The 26,478-nt window shown below is 42.3% G+C and overlaps 2 protein-coding genes across 2 annotated transcripts; both read right to left on the reverse strand.

Annotated features, from left to right (window-relative positions):
• Positions 1 to 1,383: 1,383 nt before the first annotated feature.
• LOC128473882 (short transient receptor potential channel 2-like) lies at positions 1,384 to 14,420 on the reverse strand. Its single transcript, XM_053456105.1, has 14 exons — positions 14,269 to 14,420; positions 13,916 to 14,003; positions 8,560 to 9,252; positions 7,451 to 7,654; positions 6,935 to 7,099; positions 6,564 to 6,738; positions 6,222 to 6,422; positions 5,622 to 5,784; positions 4,896 to 4,988; positions 4,402 to 4,594; positions 4,091 to 4,218; positions 3,560 to 3,629; positions 2,399 to 2,531; positions 1,384 to 1,754 (listed from the first exon to the last, which is right to left on the reverse strand). The coding sequence occupies exons 1-14, from the start codon at positions 14,418 to 14,420 to the stop codon at positions 1,414 to 1,416; spliced, it is 2,799 nt and encodes a 932-aa protein (XP_053312080.1). The 3' UTR covers positions 1,384 to 1,413.
• Positions 14,421 to 17,750: 3,330 nt separating this feature from the next.
• XNDC1N (XRCC1 N-terminal domain containing 1, N-terminal like) lies at positions 17,751 to 26,088 on the reverse strand. The gene is made up of 10 exons (XM_053456586.1): positions 25,975 to 26,088; positions 25,290 to 25,409; positions 24,584 to 24,722; positions 24,058 to 24,213; positions 23,267 to 23,424; positions 22,317 to 22,399; positions 21,872 to 22,110; positions 19,861 to 19,963; positions 18,742 to 18,863; positions 17,751 to 18,160 (listed from the first exon to the last, which is right to left on the reverse strand). Exons 2-10 carry the CDS (start codon positions 25,332 to 25,334, stop codon positions 17,937 to 17,939), a joined length of 1,269 nt encoding a protein of 422 aa, XP_053312561.1. The 5' UTR covers positions 25,335 to 25,409; positions 25,975 to 26,088; the 3' UTR covers positions 17,751 to 17,936.
• Between the last annotated feature and the right edge of the window lie 390 nt (positions 26,089 to 26,478).

Raw genomic sequence — 26,478 nt, forward strand, 5'->3', positions numbered from 1 at the left:
GGGAATAATTATTTTTCTTTTACATCTCTCTGTCATAAATTTGAAAACAAGGCAAAACACATAAGCATATATATTTGAATACATATTAAATTCATGCATACAAATAATGTTGTTGTTTTTTTTTTTGATAGAAGTTAGATCGGATCTGACAGTCTCCCTCTAAGTGCACACGTAGCAAATACACAGGACAAACATTTGTTGCTCCTTTTGATTTGCACTCTTTCAACTGTCTCAATAATATGTAATGTGTGTGAATGAGGACAAAACAATGATTGGAACAAATTGTTTGTTTTTTACCTGATTCATTTTGGACGTGTTTCCTTTTTCTGGTTTGGAGACCGATCTCTCTCACACACAATCTCTCTTTCTCACACACACACACACTCTCTCACACACATTCTCTCTCTCACACACATACTCTCTCTCACACACACACATTCTCTCACACACATACTCTCTCTCACACACACTCTCTCTCACACACATACTCTCTCACACACACACACACACACACTCTCACACACATTCTCTCTCTCACACACACTCACTCTCTCACACACATACTCTCTCTCACACACACACATTCTCTCACACACACTCTCTCTCACACACACACACACTCTCTCACACACACACTTTCTTACACACACACACACACACACACTCTCTCAATGTAGACTAATGGTGAAAATCTATATGGTGAAAACAGATGTCGATAACTAATGTACTCCTGTTGGCGTGTTTTATAGTCACAGTGCATACAGTGATTAATAACTCTGCACCCTTTTTTAGTATTATACGGGGGGCCATCTAAAATAAAGTTAAAAAAAATTGTTATTCAATGGCAATATTCTGGGAGGACAGATGATTTATAATGAAGTTATTTTCAAGATTTCCTGCTAGAAAAATTACTCTTTTTGCAACCTTACATCATTGCTACAAGAAACCTAGGGATTTATACGGTGCCATCACTAATAAAACTAGTTGCCGTGTCTTACATGCGTCACAAACATTTACAAGAAGCTCCAGTAAACAAAAATTTACAAAAGATATATATCCTGTCGATCTTTTAAAGAAAATTAGATTTTTTGTATTGGACCTGGGTCAGCTTTGATTTAAAGCATTTGGGTCACTCCCTGAACTTCTTCAATGTGTTTTCTTGCAATTCCCCATACAGCCACCAGGGGATCTAGAATAATATGGATTTTAGGTAGCGTATACATCATCACTGGATCCTTACTGTGCTCTCTTTGTGGGTTTCCCATGCATTCTCCTTCAGTAAATGTGTATTGGATAAGGCTGGAGATAGGGCTAGAGCTGCATATGGAGCACGTTGTCTCCAAAATGTGTTTTGACCTGCTTTATTAGTGGGCCTCATGGCTGAAGTTGTTGAATTTTATCAGCTTCCCGCACTCAATTATCTTCCCCCTCTTCTAATTGCTTAGCATCCTCCTGTCCGGCCATCTGATTGCTTAAAGACACCTCATCGGGATATGGTGGGCAGTCGTCTTCTGGCACAAGCTTCCTATCAAAGCCCTGATGAACCATCACCTCTGAGGACTCGTTGCTGACGGACTCCTGGTCGTAACTTCGGAAGCCGCTCTTCACTTTCATTATGTAGTGGCTCAGCACGTTCTCGTTTTCTTTGGGGCTGCCAGGGACCCCGCATTCCCCAATGGAGCGCCGTAGATGCTTCACCTCGGATTGGAGACGGATAACGTTTTTGTTAAGTTCTGTTATTCGGTTCCCCAGATCTGCAAAAAGTAAAATGTACGACGTTATATATTCTAGATTTGATAATTTACCAAGTCACGCTAACAGGAGACCGGCAATCCAAAAAGCTTTTCTAGTGGCAAACCTCTCAATGAAAGACAAAGTTTGGTAAAGTAAGCAAAACAAAACCAAAAAAAATCCAAGCCTTCCCCATGCAAGATGGCGGCCCCGCTGATGTTGTGTGTGTGGTGAGCCCCACGCGCAGGAAGAGGCAATTGTTGTAGAGGAAGTGGGCGGGGAGTTTGCATTTTTCAGGAACATTCTCTAGATACAACCATTTCCCATATATCTATATACATATATGTCATGCTTATGTATGTTGTGGGGTCTAAGTTGGTACACGCACTGGGCCCATGTTTCATATGAGACAGTATAAGGGTCTCATAATTTAACCCTAGGAATATATGTTTTATAACTGGGGCTATTTATTTACAGACATGTTCTGTGCAGCTGTTTTCCCACCAACATCTTCCAAATAAAATAAAAAATGCATTTTTCAAAAAAATGTAAAATTTCCCCTGTTTTTCCACGTACAAAAAAAAAACCCCAATTTGAATTTGGTAACGTTTTCTTGCGTTCGTCAATTTTATTTGATGGGGGGGGGTTATAAGTTTGATTCCGTTACCTTTTCGTCGGCTCTCCTCAAACTCCCTCCTGGCGGTGTCGATGTATCTCTGGACCAGAGCTCTGATCACCTGTAGACGATACGAGGCTCGGCTTTCTCCTTGTAAATCGCTGCATCCGCCGTTCCTGTTAGACTGAGGATACAAACTTCTTCAGGGGACATTATATATATATATATATACATGTATTCACCATTAATAGAAAGACCTGCCTGATTGATAACATCAACCCTTGATTAAGAACCTAAATGATGAAAGGACTGATTTTTCGCTGATAGAAGTGACCGAAATGCAGAAATCTTTTATTGTAGCGGCACAAAATAAAACATCACGATGCAAAGGCTACAAGTCAGCTAGCGGCCTGATGCGTTAGGTTAGGTGAGACCTATGATTAAGTCCTGTTCTGGACGCAACGCGTCGGGTTGCCAGCTGACTTGTAACCTATTCGTCTTGCTGTTTTATTTTGTAGCGCTACAATAAGCGTTACGTTTTATACTTCGGTCTCTTCTATCTGCGAAAAAGCCTTTTATACGGTTTGTATTTTGAAGTGCGGTGATCCGTTTGACAGACAAGAGAAGAGACTTGTTCTCGGTGGCCAGCTGGACCTTAAAACCAGTGCCGGTACTTACATCTCTTACTCTTCTGGACCTAAATATAATCTTCCGGTTGTTGGCAGGCCAACTCACCAATGTCACTGTACAGTACATTATAAAGATCCAACCTCAGTGAGCTTCTGCTGTGGGAGAACCTTGCTTGACCATGTAGGATGGTCAATGGTGGTCAAGCAGGAGAAACGTCTTGCGAGTCAGCTGATAGAAGGAACTATCCATAATTCAAAGCTAGCGCAGCCCTTCTTGTGGGAGACACTTTCTAGGGGTCGCCTTCAAAATAAATAATGTATTTGGCGAGTCAAAACCTCAAGTCTCCTACAAGCTCTCTTGGGATGTAACTCCCAGAAGGAAATCAATTACTTTATCAAGTTTCTGCATCACCATTGGGCGAGTAGAGGCTCTTTACGGGTGGTGGTCACAGACCTGTAAAAATTAGCTGTGTCTTGGGAAAAAAAATTGCTGAAATGGCAAAAAAGAGGATTTTTCCTACAGTGTCCAACAGCGTCCCGTCCGGGACTAGATTTGTTGATGTGTGATTTTTATTTCACTTACGATTGTAGAGATTGGAGGGTATTCCGGTTTTTTCTTGGGCTTGTAGCAGCACAGGAATTTGAAAATGGCTCTGCAATCAAACAAACGTGACATTTAGGAGTTCGTCAGCCATGGAGATGCATATCGAAAGGCTTCGGCGGGGTTTCGGGTCGATCTCCGTGGAAATTGCCGGGCATTTTAATTGGGGTTCTACGTCTCTGAAGAATTCTGTGGTATTTCATTCAAAATTCCATTGTCAGAGAAGCAAATCACAAAACAAGCAGCCCTAGAAATGACTTTTCTATCTTTCATCTAATCTAAGCATATTTATATAGGTGTAATAATCCATTTAGGGATCATGATATGTTTTTTTGATACATAAAAATAACAAAATACGAATATAAATGCAAAATAATGTTGCCTGTAGTAGTCCTAGATATCTACTCTAACTCTGTATACAAATAGTGTAGATCATCAATGTAAAGCGAGGGTTTTTTTAATATATAGTGCCCGTTTCTCCAGACTTTCTTATTGAATAAATCATCTTTTTACCTGATGACATAAAAGAGAGCTTTGGGAGTGGGGATGATATTGAAAGGAACAGGGAGAGTCAGCCCTTCTCGAAAATATGAAAGGTAAAGTTTGGAGCGAGCGAATTTCCATTCCACGTCTGCGTCGTCCTATAGAGATGAGACATAAAGAAATCGTAAAGTGTAAAGGTGTCTTCTGAGAAGATAGGTGAGAAGGTAGCAGAGAGATGGAAGGGGGACAAAGGAAGATTTAAAAGGTCGGCTCACTGATTTATACACAAGGACATTGTTAGGGCCGGAGGCAGAAGAAAGATGTAACGAGCAGGAGCTAACCTCGATCTTCTGGAAGGAGTTGGTGATCATAGCGATAAGCATGTTGAGCAGGACAATGACCATGACTATGGTGAACAGTCCGTATAGAGCACGGCCAACAAACTCAGCCACCACAAAGTGATTCATGTCAACCGTCGTTCTTTCCACCATCTGAAACATGGTCCAGAAGAGGAACTGGAAGGTTTCATTAAAGCTGAAAATGTACAACATAGTTTTATTTCCATAGGATTTCAACTAATGAACAAACACAGAAGCTGCACAATCTTCAAAAGGGGGATTCCCACCGAGATCCCAGGGGCTGGATGAGCCAACGGGCCAACAAACATACATGATATGTGAAACGTACCAAACCGATGTTCACAAGAGGTGACGGCAACAGTAAAAGCTGTACAATTTAGAACATTTATGGAACATTGGAGTAGGTCAGATAGAGGTAGGACAATAAGATTGCCGGTAATTGTGCGCTGTTATCATATTGTTGCCTAAAAACATACTTGCCGAGCTTGTCTGATTCGCTGTAGTTCACATAGATGTTGTTGAGTCCACACAGAAAAGCAGTGAGAATTATCATCAGGATGAACATAAACCTGTGAGAACGCGAGATGAATATTATTAGTAAGGCTATCGAGGGATCGCTTGTGAAGTTTCAGTGACCGCTCGGCGCCCCTGCTCCCACCACAGGACTCCGGCAACAAGGTAAGTAGGGATACAGGGGGGGGGGTTCAGTGAGAAGGGGCAGAGAGGGGGGCAATGAGAAGGGGAAGAGTGGGGGGGCAGTGAGAAGGGGATGGGGGGGAGACGGAGGAGTAGTCCACAGGGCGCCAGAACACTTAAGGCCGGCTCTGAGTGTTAGTGATGTGCATACCTGGGAGCTCAACGCCCGAATCCTACGGGTCACGTGACACAACCCCACTCCCTGCCCATTTTTTCTTTAACTGGGGGTGTATCCTGTGATGTCAGAGATGGAAACGCCCACTGATGGCATCAGTAACGCACCCGACATCAGCAGGACCGCCCACCTATATCAGCGGGACCACCCACTGATGTCAGTGTGCAGTCCTGGCCGCGTCCCGCAAGGGTGGACTCCGGGTAGCACAAGTCACCGGGCATGAAGATGTGTAGATCCGTTCAGGGTGGATATAACGAGGATTCACCTATGGAGTTCCTGAGGATAAAACTAAGCTTGTATCTAAAACTTTTACACTGAAGCTATTCCTCACCTTATCATATCGTCGATCATTTTCCCAATGGATATCTGCAGGGTTCCCAGGGTCTCGTGGGCAGGCAGGATATAAGCCAAGCGAGTGAAACTCAGCATACTGGTCACGGCAAACAGAACCTCGGCAATGAACTGGGGATCCTCCATGTTCCATTCCTCCCTCTCTGAAAGAACCCATGAAATAAGGGCAAATTTACGAGACCGCCGGCTAGTCCACGTTTAGCCTTTCTACCTCGCAACTGAAAACTTATATTCACCAAGTCCTGTCTGCCTTTTGCACATCTTACAAAATATACTGTCTATTATCTTATAAATTACATTTTTTAATGGCCCCAATGGTTATAAATCAATTTACACTGGTAGAAAACTATATTGTAGAAATAAAACAGGTAGACTTTCTTCAAGGTTGTATGTTGGAAAATATTGAGCTCCAAGCATTGGAAACAGTTAATGAAAGGACGACGCATGTTTCAAGGAACTAATGGATGAAAAAATTCATCTTCTGCTCATGTTTGATAGAAATTTAGCTTTTATAACATTTTGCTTCTGGCTCATGTGCGCTCACAAGATACCATAATCATCTCGTTACCGGACGCCTCACCTGCCTTGGTGAAGTAAAAGCAGATGGGGGAGTCTGGATCATCCATGCAGGTCGTGTAGCCCTTCACGGTCACCAGGATCCTCAGAGAGAACGAGGCCAGGTACATGCTGATCGTGACGATGTCCAAGAAGTTCCACCAGTCCAAGAAATAGCTCCTCAAACCTTCAATCCAGACCTCTTTACATTCGTGCCAAAGGAACCCTACCAAAGACGACGACACCAGTGGGTGATTGAGCATGGGCCTTCAAGAAAAGACCTCTGAGGTCCAAAAGCTCATGTACCTTAACAGCTATTTCTATGACGGTATCAACTTCAACAAAAGACCCCCTGTTGTAGACTGACCTGCCACCCAGATCATGTGTAAGGAGTTCTGCCAAATGGCTTGGTTCCTGCCCTCATATATATCGTGCCTCCTCTCCATTATCAAGGACTCCACCAATAGGAGGACGAGGAACCACAAGTAAGAGGCGGAATGAAGAAGGAATTTTATTACCGGGATCTTCAGGATTTTGCCAACCTGCGACAAAACGAGAGTTCAGCCATTAAACCAAATGAAACCTGTGCCACTTCCAACTATGGGTAGACGTAAGAGGCTGCGGTAAATCTTATAGAGTCTATTCACCAAGAATTAGTAAAAATGTTCTAGAAATTTCACGACAATTTCACGTTCATGGATTTTTTTGGGGGAATATTTGGGAGAAAGTCACTCCTACCTTGGACTTTGGAGCCAGCCAATACACAAGACACAAGAGAGGCATGGTGAAAAATATGGCGCAGGCAATGAACAGTTTCCAAATGGTGTTGCTGCCCCGCCAGCCCGACAGCTTCCCGCTCCAGATCGAGGACAGGACTTGCTGGCAAATGGGATGAGCCACAAACTGCATTAAAGGGGCGAGAAATTAAAAAATGTGAACATATATATAAAAAGGGCAGTCGCACCAAATATTCATTTGATTTTGATTTTTCTTCAATAACTTTGCATTTTGTTTAATGCTAAAAATAAACAATTAACATGACTATATTTAAAATATATATTTTTTTCACTGTCAGAAACTTTTCCCCACATATATATATAATTATTGCTATCGCTCATGTATTTTGATGATTTTTGGATAAATTTAGTTCACATTATACATATACAATGGGTAGTTATCAATAATTTGGGGTATTATCAATGGAATGCCCGGCTCCTTTCTTTCTACCGGACCATATATTTAAGGTTGGCGCACCCTCTTCTGGTTGTGATGCACGGCTAAGCGAAGCCTGGCCAGGTTCGGGATCCCCTCCTCGAAGGCTTGATTGTCCATCTGCTCCTCGTCGCTGTCGTCCCCGCAGTCATTGAGCACGGCGGTGACTTCGCTTTGGTTTCGGCACATGCCCAGCAGCTCCACCGCAAACTCCTGACACAGGTCCTCCAAACTCAGGTATTCCGGCTGCAAGTACAGACCACGCAATAGACATAAATCAACAAAAATATTTGCTTTGGCAAGAAAGAAATCAAGTAGAACCTCCAGCTATCCACAACCAAAATCTGGAATCTCTCTCTCTTCTTTCTTTTCTTCTCTTTTTTTTTTTATTTATATTTTTTATTTTTTTATATTATTTCTTTGTTTTCTTAGCTGATGTTTTTATGTATTATCTATTTATATGTACTTGGAAATTTCTACCTAATAAAAGAAATATTAATTTTTAAAAAAAATCTGGAACTAAAAGGAGGCATTATTTATTGTTAGACTATAATGGGGTGAATAGAATTTACATTCTTCCCCTTTCGTCAGGTTTAGAGACCAATACACCAGCCACAGCTAATTTTAAGAAAATGATAAGTTGGACATTTGTCTTTTTTCAACTTAAATTATCGTGAATGCTCAACAATTTTACTAAAACAATGCATAGCATCCGCTTGTATAAAATAAATGACTACAAATGAAAGTCATTTAGCCGCTCCTAAGGAACAGTCCAAAGGTCTCTTGTGGTTGGAGCTTCGGCATCTTTCCACGATCTGCGTTATCTTTCCACGATCTGCGTTATCCCTTGTGTTCTGGGTATACTTTGGCTGCTCCGCTTTGCGTTCCTCACGTCAACGCGTTTCGCCTTCAGGGATTCGTCATCGGACGTTGAAGCTCCGATCAGAGACTTTTGGACTGTTCCTCAGGAGCCAAAGATTTCCTCGCCGGATAAGTATCTTGTTAAGTAGGTTTTACGCACTTTATTCCATTGTTACTGCTTTGACTACACAAAAGGAAGGCAGTTATGGAAACTACAGTTCTACCGCGGACGGTGAAGATGAGGCCATGTCCGGCGCAGCATCATCTGAACATGAATTATTAAAGCAGACCTTGAACTCGGGCTCCTTCCTCGACAGGCGCTTTATTTCTCTGCTTAGCTTGAAAGCGCGCAGCATGGCGTCCTCGCTGGCTATGGAAAGGTAAGCTCTGCTGGCGATGCCCTTGTATGTATTGATGCGGGACAGCGAGAACTTGAGGAGATCGTACTTGCGTCCATTGCTACATTCCAAGCAGGCGCAAGAGATCTTGTGAGGGGTTGTGATCACGTGACCTTTCTTCATCAACATCTCTACGATCTCATAGAGGTCCTTCTCGCAGGCCAAGGTGAGCGGAGTCACCCCGGGGGCAAAACGAGAATTGTCAATGGAATTGTCGAAGAAAGCCAATGAAAACGACTTGATGTCCATTTTAATCCCTTTCTCCCGGTCTAGCCGGTCCAGTAACATCTTAACCACGTGTGGCTGGTTGGTGTCCACAGCTACCAGCAGAGCTTCGTGGATCTGGCGGAAGTCAAACTTCACGCAGTGCAGCAGGGTCTTCATGACCTCCTCATTGCCTGTCCGGATGGCCAAGTTGAGGGCCTCCCTCCATGACCTGTCCTCACTATCATCCAGCTGACGTAGGATTCCATCGCTGACCTGCAGAAGCTGCTGGACCTGAATGAGGTTTCCATCATGGATGGCGTTGATGAGGGAAGCGGGAAACTTGAGCTTTTTGTTGACAATTTCCCTCCAGTTGGCTTGCTGTAGAGTTTAAAAAATAAGTTAATTTAAATAGAATCACAAAAGTTGGAACATAACAACATCTCACTATGTAATATGGATCTTTAGAGAGTATAATAAGTCCAGGTTAAACAAGTTTCATAAGCATCCTCAAATAAACTTGACTGAGTAAAGGGAAAGGACTCAGACTCCTACTTTGCCTCTAGTTTGACTCAGAATCTTCAAAAATATGTTACACCCCTTATTGGAATTATGTTTCTCTAGAAATGTTCTTCATTTGGGGTAACCGGCGCTAATGTCCACTTATATCACATTGATAAGCTTGCTCTTTTTTAGCCACAGAACTAACCATTGATGGGAATTACTGGCTTTCTGTGAGCATTTGTCGTCGACCATCATATCAGTGATGTCACACACATGTTGTATCATACAAGCATTGAGGTTTGTGTACAAAAAATAATTGTGCAATTGAAAAATTTGCAAGGTAGGTGATTGGGGGCTTCACTCCGTGAAGGGGTCCGGCGAACCAGGACATGGGCACAGAGTGACCCGAGAAAGAAGGAGAGATTTATCTTGGCTGGTCGGCCCGTGCCACTTACCTAGGAGGCCATTGCTACATTCTGCTATTTTTCAGAAACCTTTATTGAAACATTTCACTCAGCTCTACCTTGTCAGTTTTTTTTTCTAATGTGGAGCATAAATCATATTAAAACAATGGTTTTATAAAGTAATCTACATTCTTATGCATTGAAAATTTCATATAAAGAGCGATTGCAGTAAACGTGTAAATTTCAAATGGAGATGGAGGGACACTTTTGGTGGTTAGAGGCTATCCTAAACAAGACTGTAAGCTCTTTGAGCCGGGCTCTCCTCACCTGTTGTCTCTGTCAATTTGTTATGTTACATACTACTTGTTATGTCCTGTCCACCCCTTGTACAGCACTACGGAATCTGATGGCGCTATATAAAACAATAAATAATAAATAACCTCATTTGTTCCGTTTCTTAATGTTAGAAGTGACCTCTTGTGCATTTAGCAGCACCTAGTGGTCATTTAGGTAAACTACATCTCTATTATCTCAAATTTAGGTTTTTCGCCACATAGCTGGGGTATTCGTGCCCATTTCGCCTTCATTTTTTATGATAAATATTTCATCGGAATCCTGCTGTCAGCTGAAGTAGAAAGTTGTGATCCACTTTCTGGATTCTACTTGCAGAGTGTGAGCCTCTAGCAACAGAGATTGTTAAGTCACACAGATCCTATTGTAGATCTTTTATCACAAATACCCCTGGGCGCGTCAGCGATGAAATAAAATGTGGTGCTGCAGCATCCAAAATATAACAGAAATAGCGACGGGCCTACTTATAGTATTACGCAAGTGTAAACAAGTTGTTAGCATATATGTTGTATGTAAGCTACACAGTAGCGCCCTTGACAATTTTTGTTGCAACATGCCGCGGGGTGACCCCCTTCTCCGCAAAAAAGCTAGATGATTATATAGCAGGAAAACCTTCTCGCCCTCGGGATATTAGTGTCACCCATTGGATAGCAAGCTTTCTTGGATCCTTGGCCATTAAGGGGTTAATGTTGTATGGAAGGCGTCGAATAGGGGATGTAGATAGATGTTCCTTTGTAGCTGTGTAAACCTGGGATCTACTGTACACCTGGGATCTACTGCACACCTGGGATCTACTGCGCACCTGGGATCTACATCTTTCCATATGCCAAAAGAGATTAATTGAAAACAACATCTAACGGAGGTTACAGAAGAATGTATTACATATTTGCTGCTTTACTATAAAATGAAATAAAGTACTAAAAAGAATAACTATAGATGGATCCATTAGGAAAGGCCAGTGGACTACTCACAAGATCCTTAGCCGCCTCAATTCTATCATCATATGACTGCATTCACCTCTAAATATATATATAGAGCAACATGTAGGGCCCCGGGAGCTGCCGAGAATATTCCCGACATATTCCACCCGTAACGATCTCTTACATAGTTAAATGACGCCTTTTATAGCGAGAAGATAAACCCAGAATTCTCTTATTTTCAGAATTTCTTTTTACTAAGATAAAGCTGATCCCAGTGAAATTGGTCCACGTTTGGTCCGCATCGGGGTGTATTCACTAATGCGGGACTATGGCATCAATGTCCGCATCTCAACTCTCTGAATTTACTTTATACAGGGGTAAGCCTACTGACCCCGGAAACTGCATAGTTAAACCCTCCGAATGAACTAAACTAAGCCGGCCAGCTCAGCCCCTCGTAACACACAGCGCCGGCACGGGAGGCGGAAACTCCTCTCTTAGTAAATATACCCCCATAGATCTATGGCCCACCTCAGCCATTACCCTGCCAGACCAACTTAGCCCAAATGTTTCGTACGTGAAGCAGTCAGCCCAGCCAGTGCCAAGCCAAACCGATCCACTCAAGGTTTAAAAATATGGCAACATTGTTTTCAATTTTAACAACAACTCATTCCTTTTTTTAAAAAAAACGTTGCTACTTTTCAGAACACGGGAAAGCAGAAGAGTAAAACTGTAACATTTCCATACTGTTTTATATATAGCGCCATCATATTCCGCAGAGCTGTACAAAGGGTTAACGGGGCATAGCAAGTAGTGCGTCTACAGAATTGGATTTCTAAAGAAAACAGCTATTTCTGAAGAATCCGTAGCGGATCAGGGGACATACCGTTAAATGTTCCATGCTGTGGTTTGTCCTCCTGGAAAAGTTTAACCCCTTTTTTGCTGGGATTGCCCCATGGAAGGTATACGGGCGAAGCCTCCTAAATCACCCGGAGCACGGAACTGACTCTTGAAGCATTCGTATGCGATGAAGCTTGTATGAGTGAATCCCCATATACGCGGTGCTAGGCGTGCGTACTCCGGCGGCGAGAGGTAACAGTTATCTATTGTGAACTATTCTATTACGGTCTGTCGCCTGCACCGCGCGTTACCAACCCACATGCCCCTGGAGAGGGCGGCTAGCAGCGCAGGTCATTATGGAAAGAGAAAAAGAATCTGTTCTAATGAAACCCCTCTAAGGATTTCAGGATGGAAATTAATTGTTTGCCTCCTGTCGCGGTAACACTTTGTGCTCCGGAGGATGTAAAAACTTTCTATGGTATGAAAGGATGTAATTTCATCCTTAGCAAAGAGATCACAATCTAAAACAAAAGGGGATAAGATCTAAGATCTAAATTATTAACCTTTTTTTTCTTTTTTTTCCGTGCAGGTGGTAGATAAGTGGAACAGCCTCCGAGCAGAAGTGGTAAGAGTTAATGCAGTGAGGCAATTTAAAGGGGCATGTTGCAGGTAGCTTCGCTTTTCGATTCAGTAAATCCTGATAGTTATTTGATGTACAAAGGGACATATATATATTTATTGCATTTATATATATATATATATATATATATACTCAATAAACGATATGACTGTCCTGAAAGCAAGGCGAGATTATACCAATTCTAAGAAAAATAAAAGACTGCAGGGCCACCACATTGCGTCGGGCAAACAGATAGGGGATGGGGCAATACTGGGAATATATTGGGATGTCACATAGAGAAGACGTGGAAATTGATGGCAAATAAAAAAAAAAAAAAATGAAGCCCGTCTCTTTATAAAATGACTCTTTTGATGGAGAAAATCCCCATGAAACGTCAAACTGTGACTGTTCCGTAGCACATTAAAGGCAAGCAGTCCTGAGTGCGATATAACGTTATTTATTTACCTGCGGCCGGAGTATCTAAGAACCCTGAAGTGTTTGCGGCTCTGGGGTTTAATATCTCCTATTCAGAGAGACCTGGCAGGGGACAAAGTCCCAAGAGCAAGAATGAACCCGTCGCTTGTTTTTATCGAGCAGCAATAACCTGCCGGTGTCCCTGCCGGTCATACCGATAATGATGGGAGCGAGCAAACCTCCCTTCCGCCAATGTCTATATTCCGGAATATCATCCCTTTTAAGAAGTATTTACTTTTTTACGGAATCTGTTGAATGTGGGTAATGTTATTTTTCTGTTCCGTCACACTTTAGATCGCTGCCTCACCCTACAGTATATGTAATAGCGTGCTGTGCTGTATTCTACAGAATACCGTATACAGAGCCGGCCTTAGGCGTTGTGGCGCCTTCTGCGGACTACTCCTCTGGCGCCCCCCCCTTCACTACCCCCCCCTGCCCCTTCAAACTACACCCCCCCTCACTTACCTTGTTGCCGGAGTCCTGCGGTGAGAGCGGGAGGCATCCGTCTTCTCGCTCTGCCGCGGTGCCGGCATTTCATGAGATGCCGGCACCGCGACGGAGTCACGGAGAGTTTGTTTGTTTTTTGTTTTTTAAACTTTATTTAACATCATTCATGTTAAATAAAGTTAAAAAACAAAACACAACAAAAAAGCGATGTTTTAATTTAAGTCCCGGGCAGGCGCCCCTGCTACCACCCGCACACCCCTAAGGCCGGCCCTGACCGTATAGGAAGACTAGACGGGGGGGGGGGGTATGTTTCTAGTATAAGTGATAGCTTTACGTAGGAAGCATATATATGTATAGCATGTATAGCACATATAACATAGGTAGGGCACACATGGGTTATAACTTCATATTTGGATGAAAGGTAGGATTCCAGTTCAATCTTCACTGATGGTTGGGAATAAAGGGAAATTTGCAAGAAACGCCCTAACCTTGAGAGCAGGTGAAAATGTTTCGTCCCTCCTCTCATGGGGGACACCTCTCTTGAGCTGAAAGCCTCCCGAGAGCTCTTGAGTAAATCTGCAGAACCTTCAGAGCGGCGAGCGCAGATATCTGGGAGAAGTAAATAATTCAGACACACACAAGGTGCTCGTTCTCTGTCACTTCTCAATGTATTCATTGTTGCGAGGAGGTTTAAATACTGTTTCAGGGAGGCTGCTACAAGACCCTATGACATAGAAAAACATAACACTCACTGGGTACAACTAATCCACACCAAACATAGAATAAGGTAGGGGCGTCCAGCGTGCAAATGCAGCCCGCCGGACTTCGAGGTCCTGCTCACTCACGCGGTGGTCTGCTGGTCCGTGGGCCGGCAGACCACATTCGAAACGGCTGCCAGGCTGCGAAGTTCAAAGCAAAGTGCGGCTTAGAACAAGTGACGTTCAGAGGGGGCAGGCCCACCGAAGGTGTTCCTTGTGGTAAGGAGAGGGTCATCACATCGGAGGAGAGCAGGAAAAAAATTAAAAATCAAAAATGTAAGTATTACCAATGGACATGGTAAAAGTGTAATTTCTGCTAGCTGTTCCTACTGTGGGTGCTTGTGCATGATCACAGCAATCACACTCCTATCATGCCAAGTCAGCCAGTACATGCTGGAATCTGGGTATGCCTGGGCATGATAGGAGGGTGATTGATGTTAGTAATCATATATATTTAATATAGCAATGACACTCCTATCATGCACAAGCAGCCAATACATACACATAACCTACAGCCTCCCTGTGCCCTGTCCCCCTACTTACACATCCATGCTATCACATGCATATTCATTCTTTACAAACATTCATACACCCTACCCCACCCTTACCTGAACTGCAGCTCTTGCGGTGCCGCTCGCAGATTTAAGCAGGGGCGCTGTCTCCCTCTGTGTTGCTCGCAGCCTGTTTGTGTGTGTGTGTGTCAGAACCTGTCCTGGTGTGTATTTGGTCATCTGTTTCCTGTGACTTTACTTACTGTAGGATTAAATTTAACTATTTATCCAGAGATAAAACGCCCTCCTCAATTTGTAGTTACTTCAGAGGACAAAACTTTCTTGGCCCAGAAATCAGTGAGAGGAAAAGCAAAGGTTTTGTGTCATTTACTCTGTTTCATTCTGCATATTTTATTTACGAAAGATTAGTGGCACTAAAATGTGGCTTCAGGCGTCCCATGTATGATGACTTTTTTTAGTGTATTGATTACTCCCAATCCCATCACATAAAATTCTATCTTGTATTATCTGCCGAGCACTGAGGTCATCTTTATCCAGTACACAGCGATGCCGAGTTAAGATTCTACTTTATTTATTTCCATAAAATGGCCACCAAAATCCTCAGCACCAGGCTCATGATGTTCATAATCCGGCCCTGATCAACTCAGGCCCACGCACACATACATTTCTGATAAAGCGGCCCACTGCAGAATCAAACGTGGACACCCCTGGAATAAGGTCACAGTTCTTATTTACACAGGAGTAGATATCGTCCTAAATGTACAAGTAAACATACATTATCTCATTTACTCAAGGATGAGAAAGAAATCATTAACAAAAACTTCTCTACTTGGGCAAAAGTGTCTATAACAAGATGTATATTTAATACAAAATGGTGCTCATCTGAATTCTATTTACAGCGGGAATATCTAAATAACTTGAAAATGGGTCATATGCATTCTAGTGGAAAATGGGTCATATGCATTTCCCTAATGGGAAAGTTTTGCTCCCACCAATCAGCGATGAGAAACATCAGTCCATCGGAGAGCTGCAGCTTCTCCTAAAGGTAAGTTTTATTTATTTTTTTTGAATAATGCAAATTAAAGCACTCACAAAGTACCTAAATATGCATTGTGGTTGTGAGGCTGCACGGAACACTGGGATGTCCCTTTAAAAATACTAGTAGTAGTAGGTATTAAATTAAATACACATATACCCCTGCAATGTATTGTAATACTGATGTCTAATAAATCTCATCTGGCAATGAAATGATTAAATAATGGAGATATATTTCACCTCCACTGCGTTGTGCCTCCACTATATTTCACCTCCACAAGAATGTGTTGTGTTAAGATCTTTCTGCAAACTGATTAAATCTAGAAAATCTCAAATATTTTTTGCATGAATTATTTCTCCCCATAAACAGTTTCGCCCGTTAGTCTGCTTATTGGCTGTATTAAGCTGGCTGATAGATTGCATCCAATACATGAAACAGCCAAAGACCAGCAGCAATTCAACTGCTTGAAACATACGTTAAGGGTTAAATGACTGCAAATAAAACCCATTTCTTAGCTCCAGAACAGCACCGGTCAAGCCGTGTCCACACGGTCGGGTGTGCTGCTGGACCACGGGGAGCAGATCACCTTCTCGGGTGCTCAGGCCCTCCAGTGTCCCTCTGCTCAATGGGCCTGTTACAGTTACAAATCTTTGATCTCCCCCCCTGGCCCATTTACACCATCCAGGCTAGACTGCCTCAGCACAGCCTCCGCACACCATATTAGAAGGCACTGTACCCCTTTAAGACACACGGCGCACCTTTTAATTCAGGCGAGATGCCTCCCGGCGATCACAGAGGGCGGCAGCTGGCGGAGCACTGACTGTAAATACATCTCTGCTTGGGAACATATAATTGTCTCTGCAACCAAAGAGAATATGAAGTCACAGCTTCTGTGTAAATAGATTTAGTTCTTGGACAAAGCATTCAGACAGCATGAATTAATGACAGAAAAAGACCTCACCCCAGTAACTACTGGTTATTATCCCTCTTTACAATATCACGGTGAAGCACCTAAAAGGAGATCATTCGATATATATATATATATAATATTTCCTATTAGATCTCACTGGCATTCTAAGGAAACAGCCTTTTCTTAACACATTCAGATAGATCTAATGCTTTAAGATCGGGTACGTCTGCTGAAAAACAGCAATCAGGATACTTTATCTTATAAAACAACAATTGGGTATTGCTGACAGGTATTCCAAATACTGACAAAGGAAATAATGTTTTGGGGGTTTAGTGTGGTCTTCCGTTGGAATTAAACACATACTTGTACGCTTATAATTATTACAGCATAACTTATTTATCCATAAACCTGTGATTTCAAGCAAATGCAAGTTATTTTTGTCATATCGCTGTGTAACGCTTCTGCCATTACTGTAAGATCAGCAGAATATTCAGTCTGTATTTCAAAGTAAGCTCCAATTAATATATATTATATTGTTTCATAGAGCGCCTTTGTATTCCGCAGTGCTGAGCAATGGATAAACAAGGGGTATGTGAAAAAAAAAAAAAAACAATTCCACTTACAGAAACGAGGTAAGGAGGGCCCTGATCAAACGTGCTTACAATATATCATATTCTTATTAGCGCATACTAAAATGTTTGCTATATACATATTACACACACATATATATACAGTATATATACACAAAGCAATATATACACATACAAAGAAAATAAGGTGGTTTTACAGGATGTTTACTTTGGCTTTAAACGTAGTATTAGTTGACTAGCTTCTAACGCTTGAGGGTTGCATTGCAAAGAGGTCGTTAAATCACAAACATTAATCACCTCCATTAAAAACAATTAAGGATTGGAAAGGTGAGAGAATCTAGTCTAACGACTAGACCAATAAGTACCCGCGACTGAAACTCCTGAAGACTTGATCCATGGTATAACGATGGGAGCTTCCGGGTCGGTCCCAAACACATCCAATAAAAAGAATCAGCCTAAGCGTGGCATTTACATCATGATGTTAATTGGCCGTTCCTTTGTTCATAAAAACTTGTTTTCATGAACTTGTTTTCATTTTTACAGTAAAAAGCTATAATAAAATCACCTATTTCAAAGTTTCACTTTCTTGACATTTCGGTCCTTAGAAGGACGGAGGTGCTACAGGCATTCCCTGTACGAATCTTTCTACACCGCCTCGTTGATGCACATGTAGTACACATACAGGACAAGCTCCAAATGACTTTTATTCCCCACACGTGCTGGCATGGTGCTCAATCTCTGATCTTTCGAAACGAAAGCCACACAACGGACAGGTGACCCATGAAACGGTCTGCTCGGGAAGGATGGAGTCCAAGTGATCATCAGAGGAGGAACTATCGTCAGAAGAAGACAGCGAAACATGTCCCGGCGTTGGAACGTCTCCGCATGTTGAGGCATGAGTAGGAAGGTAGTCAAGGCGGAAATAACCTAAAAAGAGGGAAATGTAGCAAAACTATGAGCGAAAAAAATGCAAGATTAAAAAAATAATAATAAAGTCTCTACATATAAAGTAATTACTCCGTTGTCACAAATGTCACTTTATAGAATGTTTCATTTGGTTTTTGAAAAGGGTTTTAAGATAATATCTTGGCTTTAGAATATCCACGGGAGCTTGGGTGGCAGTGTGTGGTTTTGTGCATCATGTTTGTATCAGATGTTTAAGTAGACGTTTACAAAAGGAAACAACGAGGGGCTTGGAAACTGAAATAAATTAAATAATAGACTTACAGGCTATCAGGGTCTCATTCAGAAAACAAACACAGAATACCTTAAACCAATACAAAAAAAATTGCATGAAAAAAAAAAAAAAAAAAAAAAAAGCACGATCCCAATTAACATCCCGAGTAGTTATGCTGCACACATGTATATTAAACAAATAAAACCAATAATAAAATCAACTCAACATACTGTATTTGCTAATAGACTCATAGATGACAAAATAAATATTCTTTCCTAAAACAGAAACTCTCAAAGTAAGAAGGTATCACGGGAAGAAGCCAGACGCTCACCTCCGCATATCGGGCAGCTGCCGCGCTGCTGTGTAGACTCAGAACCGGGTGCCCTCGATGAATGTGCGCATGCTCTACTGCGTGTTGGAGTTCTCTTTTGGGAAAGGGGTTTGCCACGGCATCTATAAGGGAACATGGTACTTTTATACATTGGAGAGTTTAACATGAATTAGCTAATTAGTATCTTGTCAATTAAGTGCTAATTATTGCAGGTCAGAAAAAGCCATCACACATAGGGGATAAACATGCATTTATTAAACACACAAAATAAATAAAACTGCCTTTTTAGGGGGGAAACTATGATATGCAAGATATGAGATGAGCAACTAGGTTATGACTGTAAATAAATAGCCAAACCTTTAAGCGTAAGGAATTTAATTTAAAAAAAAAAATCTAATTTAATTCTCCCCCAAAAAAGTAATTTTTTCTCAATAAATCAATTTCAATATTCCATGTGAGTCAAATAATTCTAACAGTAATTAAAAGCTTTTACAGATGCAAATAAATGCAGAATATTTTCACTTATTTTCCTTCATAGCAATTTAGGTTCTTTATCACGGATACACATTGCGTGTTGTTTGTAAGCATATTCTAGTCCAAGGCTAAGGTACAGATGGTCAAAATCAAACATGGTATCTTTTATGACCACAGGGACCCTAAGCAATAAGTTATGTTAGAAAAGGCTGGCCAAAGGGCAATTTCTGCCACCACCCAATAATAACAGATCAGAGATCTTTATCAGTTCAAATTTTTTATATATATTTTTTTTTTAATGAAATTCCGATGTGAAACATGATTAAGTATCAAAAAGGTAACCAAATCTGGCACTACCAGGGCACAGGATACCTCGCAGGGAAGAGACATACAAATCTCATGCTTTCTGGTTGTGTAGTATACACTATACCCATGTAACAAGTCATATTATGCTCTAAGTCAACTAGGCCAAGGGCAGCAGATCCAGTACGCCTTTACCAGTAGAACCCTTAAGCTTAATGGGCCATCTGGGGAGTCTAAACGTCTTGCAAATGGCTTAGTTTGAATTATATTGATATCTGAAATGTGTTAGCCCAGGGATGTTACGCTACATTATACTATTTAATCATTACACGTGAAACCCACCTTCCAGGCGGCGCGTGCATTCTCAGCCGTTGTCTGCTGCCTGGCTTCACGCGCTCTTTCTGTGATTGACCGGGTCGTGTCCTAAAGGCGTCTGGACAAGGTTCTGTGGAAACAAACATGACATTTAGTTTGTATAGCCCGAGAGATACTGTAGCGAAGAATCATTTACATACTAGTTTAGAAGAGGGCCAAGTTTAAAAAAGCCCACTAGCTGTGGTTATGAACAGTGTATAAAGTATAAGCTGCCCACCTATCTATAGCCAAAAACATAGCAGGATTCATTAATAGTTCAGCCTCCCACCACGGGAAGAAATGTACCTGCTTTATTTATTTCCGTTTAGCGAGAGTGGTAAATAAGTGGAACAGCCTCCCAACAGAATTAGTAGAACACATCGAGAGGATTTAAACATGCACAGGGGACACTGTCTTTGGGTGGGTTTGGTTGAATGGATAAAGCAATGGTTGAGTGACAGAAGCTAATGGGGTTACTTCAGGAGGACTTGTCACTAGTGGGGTGCCTTGGGGATCCATACTGCGAGCCGTAGTTTTTAATATTTCTATTAGGTTAGACCAGGGCTTGACAAATTTGTTGTGAATCTCGGCGCCAGCTAAAAAAGTTAGGAGCCAGAATTTTTTTTTTAAACTAACAGTTGGTTAGGAGGGATCTGATCATCATCAGCCCACTTACTAAACTCACAGCGTTTGACCTGGAAGTACCCTGGACTTTCAGGTCAGTGCTGTTTTTTTTTTTTTTGTTTTTTTTTAATTATTTTTTTGGATATATATATATATTTTTTAACGCTTTCAATGCTGATGTTCCATTGGAGCACAGCATTGACTGATATTTAGTCCCCACAAGCTTGTGGGGACAAATGTTAACCCCTGCAATGCCACGAATGTGTTATAGACAATTGTGGAATTGAAGGGGTTAACGCTGCACTGTTGCTCTCATGGAGCGATCAGGCAGCAGGGGGGTGTTGGGGCTGGACTCCACACTCATGTGGAGACCAAAGAACCCTCTCCCCCTGTCACTGAAGCTGCCTCTGGCAGCTGGGAAGCAATTGCTGGTCTATAGACCAGCCATTGCAGGGGGGAGTCTCTGATGACTGCTGTAGGCTTCCATGCCTACAGGAGTCATCACAGGGCTTGTGGGGGCTCGTTTTTGCTGTTGCTGGTCTCCCTGGGCTTGCAGGCAGACCACCAGCAGCAGAGCCCCTGGAAAAACGGGAATTAACCCCTAAATGCCGCGATCGCGGCATTGAAGGGGTTACCGCTGCCCTGTCGCTCTCATGGAGCGATCAGGCAGCAGGGGGATGTTGTGTCAGGTCCCCACACTTGTGTGGGGACCCAATCAACGCTGAACCCCCTTTCCTGAAGCTGCCTGAAAACGCTATAGCAGGTTTTCCTGCAATTGCGGTTTCAGCCTACAGGATCACTCGGTGGGAGTGATCACAGGCTCGGGGGCGGGCTCTGAGTGGCTGTGCTGTCTGCCCAGATTCCTGGGCAGACAGCGGCAGCAGCGCCCCCGTGTGGTGACGCGGGGGCATTTTGTGTGGATGTAAGAGGCTGACAAACTCCTAGGCGCCAGGACAAAATTCTGAGTCGCCATGGCGACCTGGCGCCTGGGATTTGTCGAGCCCTGGGTTAGACCTTCAGGTGGAACAAGTCAAATGGCAAATGATTTAAGTAAATTGATAAATGTAAAATAACACACTTGGGATATAAAAATCCAAAATCATACTACAGCATTGGGGACACTGCTCTGTCAGGAAGATAAGTCTAGAATTTTAGTTCCTTTTTAGAAGGAAGCATAATACGCGCTCTCTCACAGGTTACATATTGCACTGTGAAACTAACCCATAATGTGTGCAGTAGGAAGACTAACTATCCATCATGCAGGGCTAAACATTTCAACTCATCTAGCCACTTTTATTCTCTATACATAACCCACATAGGGAGCCGGACCTCATAACAGCTCCAAGTACGAAGTCTCTAAATGACGCACACCCACCATCAAGCACCGGGCTCTGGCCGTCACTCTTCTGCGCTTGCTGTTGGCTGCTTTTCTCCGACTTGTCTGGATGCGTCTGCGAGTCTGCGGCAGGGGTAGGATAGCTGCGCTTGCGTGACTTAGCGGCACATAAGACCATCATAGCTTTTCGGCTCATAGGAGTCAACGGCTCTGTTCGCGGTGAACTGTCGGCAAGGATCTGCTGTAACTTACCCTTCACTTTCTCTTCCTCTGTATTCCTGTACAGAAACAACACAAAGCATTACCGATAAAGTCAACGCGGATTCTTCACTGTCCCAGACCGCCCCAGACCTAAGTGTTCTCTGTGATCTGTGACTTAGTTTTTATATTGCACAGCATGACATTAGACATGCACACCTACAGCAACACAACCCCCAGCCCAGCCGCAGCATAGGGGACAACTGTTAAACGTATAGATGCTTACATTTTATTCTCATTCCTCTCTTTAGTTATATCTCTTGGGAATGCGCCAGGGAGCTGCGAGCCGTTATCTTGGGAAACGACATTCTGTGGAGAAAAACCACGAATAATAATTAGGCACAGAATGTGAGCCTCGCAGACTTCAAACAGTGCTTACAAGAGAACTGCAGCCTTATTCTCATGCTAAATGCTTTTTGTTCATAAGGGGGGGATATTAGATCTTGAAACTGCTTCCTGTGTGTTCTGGGCAGCCTGGAAGGTCAAGTTGGCTATTCTTTTCTGTTCATAAGCTCTCGCAGAGCTTATACACCTTCGCTAAACACCTGGAGAACACGGAAATATACTGCATGAATCCCAACCATCCCTTACACTTTGTTAGGGATTTATCCACACAGATATTCCTTCCAGGCATATAAGGCTCTGCAAACCTGGCAGCAAGTAATCAAAGAAAAGGACAAAAGATCACTTTCTAAATTAATTTAACCCCATGGGTGCCAGGCACATCCTTGATCCTTAATGGTGTGTTTTTCAGTTTTTATCTTTTCCAACAGGAAAAAAACCATAAACACATTAAAGACGTTTCCAAGGAAGAGTAAGGATATCTAATTCGCATGGCTTTGCCACCAATATCGCTTGACCTCAATTGAACATGTTTGAGGGTATTTAAAAAAGAAAAAGGCAGAACACACTGACATAAATAACTCTCTCATAAATGCAAAAATGTGGTGGTTTAGTAACTGAAGAATCAAAAAAATTCTCAAGATTTGCTGTGACTATAATGTGAGGTCCAGTGACAGTGACGGCAAAGTCATGACATTTAGCAATCCTCGCTCTAATTGTTTTTTTCTTTACTTATTGAGAACTATACAAAAAGAACGTTAATGGAGAAGAAAGTACATGATTGCTCTGTGTCAAGATCAAACTCAGAGGCAGCAGAAATAGCTACAAACTCACATCACAACCAGTAGTAGGCAAGGCCAGTTCCAGTTCATCCAGAGGAGATCGAAGGCGTATAAATGACAGACCAAACGGGTCCTGCTTGTTGAAAGGCTGGCTACACATGATACGAAGTCTGTCCCACTTTTCACTGGCTGCTTCTTTGACAAAGTCACCTAAACAAAAAAAAAAAAAAAAAAGAAAAACGGGAAACCTCTTCAACTATAGCAAAAAAAAAATAAAAAAAAATGCAAGTATCAGAATTCTGTAGTATTTACAGAGATGATGGTTGATAAGTGGAACAGCCTCCCATCAGAAGCGGTAGAGGTTGATACAATGAAGGAACGTAAACATGCAAGGCATAGGCATCTAAGATGAGAACAAGGAAAGATTAAGGTCCGAGTCAATCAGAAAGAACTAGCAGACTAGATGAGCTGATAAGCTGTTCAGACCCTGCGCGCATGCATCAAAAGCGCTCACATTTATCTTACAGCAGGGGCTGACAAACTTTGAGCAAGCCAAAAACGCAGGAGCCATGTCACACACACTGACATACTAACATATTAACACTCAAAGTAACACTTTTTTGTACCCCTAACGTTTGTTGGCTGAGGACAGCTCACCTCCTCCCTCGCTGTCCTCGCTACTTGCAAGACCCTAGGTGCCGGGAAGCAATTTCTTGTCACCATGGCAACCCAGGGTTTGTCGAGCCTTTCTTGCAGAGAACTTTAATATGCATTTTTTAACGAGGGGTGTCAGGAACCCTTTAACAGCGTCATAATATCATACAATCCTTCCTCTCTACTCACCTTCCTTAAACATTCTCACAACATTGCGGTTCTTCCCCAGCTTGGAATCGGCAGGGCTCATCAGCGTGGCAGTAGGGAGAAGCGTTACAAACGCCTTCTCGGGGGACCAGCTGGAGCGCCCCACATCAATCTGCACAAAAGCAGACCCGCCATTCCCTGAAACCAGAAGAAAGCAGTGATTAGATTACAATCGTACTGAGCTAAACAGAAACAATTAAGTCCATTTCCATTTTAAAGACGATACATGTCAAGCCAAGTAATTATTTGTATAATGATTGTATTCTATCTTACAAACTTTAACAGACTTAAGACTTGCATAATGTATATAAAAGAAAAGAAAAAACAAAAAAAGAACAAAGATTAGTTGAAGGATATATAGCGTCATTTTTTTTTTATTGTATAGGCCAATGGGGGATATGGGAATATCAGTTATCACTTCTAATATAGATATAGATCGGGTCCTATCTAATTAATTAGTAATAAATTAATCAATATTGGGATATAGAGTATATTATTTTTAAAATACCTATATCGATGTATCCAATCTGGCAGGCCTTTTCAAGCTGCAGGACCGCTGTTAGCTGCCGGCTTCGCTCGCGTGGGCAGCACAGCCAAGGTTGAATCGAACTCTCGCACAGAAGGTTTTCCACCGGGTGCTTGGGGTCCTGCGGCAAAACGATTTATCGTTATTACAAAGTAAAAAAAACTAGCAGAGAATAAACCAACGCTCGAAGTGAGATAGACTTCACCTTTCTGGTCACTGGGACACGCGTGTATCACATGTTTGTTGCTCTCATATAACCCCCCCCCATTATTCCTCTTTTCCTGAAAAGCTAAGATATTTCTAGGGAATTAAGTAAAAGGCACGCCGGAGTCACTATATTTCTAGTATATTTTGTTATTATTATGGTTTTATTTCTTTATTCTTTTCCTGGCTTTCACACCAAGTAAGTACCACATAAGATTCGCTTTGTGCGATAAAAATTTAATTAACCCCAAAACATGCATGAAGTAGTAGTTTGGGGGCATCTGTATGAAGCACAAAAGAAGAGCGGTTGGATAGACCGTTTGAATCCAAGAAAATAAGGTACAGAAGAGACGAGCAAAAAGTTGTCCCTTTAACATTAGCCTGAAACAGACAAGCAATATCAACCGGTTTACCCCAAAATTCAAAGAACCTTCCCAAAAGGTAACGTTAGGTTTTTTGGGGTAAGAAGTTACGTAAAAGATACCTGCGAGGTGAAGGAGATGACGTGCTGGATTTTAATAGGGGCCATCAGGACACCTTGGGTCGCTTCATGCCGTATCGCTCTCGATGGCCTCGATCCATACGGCAAATTTCAGCCCCCAACCTGGAAACAAGAGGAAGAACACAGACTTATTTTATTGCTTGCGATTGACAGGAAATACGCAATATGGTTTTGAGTAAATCATCATTTTTTTGTGATTCTGATTCAAAGCTTGAAAACCTTATCACCATGGCAACCAATGAAATGGACCACCAAGCTGAGGAAGAAAAATTGGCAAGCGGGGTAAGGAGAGACTTCAGTGGCGCAGTTTATTAAAAGCCAGTTACCCAATAAAAGTATTATCGTTACCAAGCTTGATCGCTGGTTGCTATGGTGATGAAGCGACTTGTCAATCTGTGCATTGGGGTCCCGTTATATATATATATATATATATATATATATATATATATATATATATATATATATATATATATATATATCGCTTGTAGCGATTTAGCTCTACGAATAAACACAGAAATCTATTTTAACAGGAGTTATTACTAACAATCACTTCACTGGTGTATAATAACTGTCAGAAGGAGGGACGCAGCCTGAGGGGGACTCACCCGCGGAGCCACCCCACGGCAACCCAGGAATAGGAATTAAATCAGCCCCTCATACTCCGCACCTCTGCTTCCACAATTTCCCGCGCTCCCATTCTCAACCACGCCCACGCATGACGTCAGCACAACCCGCCCTACCAGCACAATCACAGGAAGCTATAATATAGCGATATTTAGAGTATAGAAGCCTCAGCGGCTGTGTCCGTGTATTGTTTGATAAAGCTAACGATTTAAATAAAACCGCTCGCCATAATGCGGTGACAGCAGTCGCCTTTCCCATTCTGGTAAGATTACCGCCCCTTTCTTGGTATAGGGTGTAGTAAGATGGCTGTCTCTTCTATGGTATTTGGTGTAGTAAGATGGCCGCCTCTTCCTGGTTTTCGAGTGTAGTAAGATGGCCGCCTCTTCCTTTTTTATTGGGTGTAGGAAGATGGCCGCCTCTTCCGGGTTATTTAGCGTAGGAAGATGGCCGGTTTCCGCTTTCTTTGACAGGCTGACGCCTTCTTAGAGAATCGATTTCCGTCAACCTGTATTCTGATTGGTGTAGAGCGGCCGACGGAACGCGCTCT

Source organism: Spea bombifrons, chromosome 2 (assembly GCF_027358695.1).
Source record: "Spea bombifrons isolate aSpeBom1 chromosome 2, aSpeBom1.2.pri, whole genome shotgun sequence".
NCBI classification, from domain to species: domain Eukaryota; kingdom Metazoa; phylum Chordata; class Amphibia; order Anura; family Pelobatidae; genus Spea; species Spea bombifrons.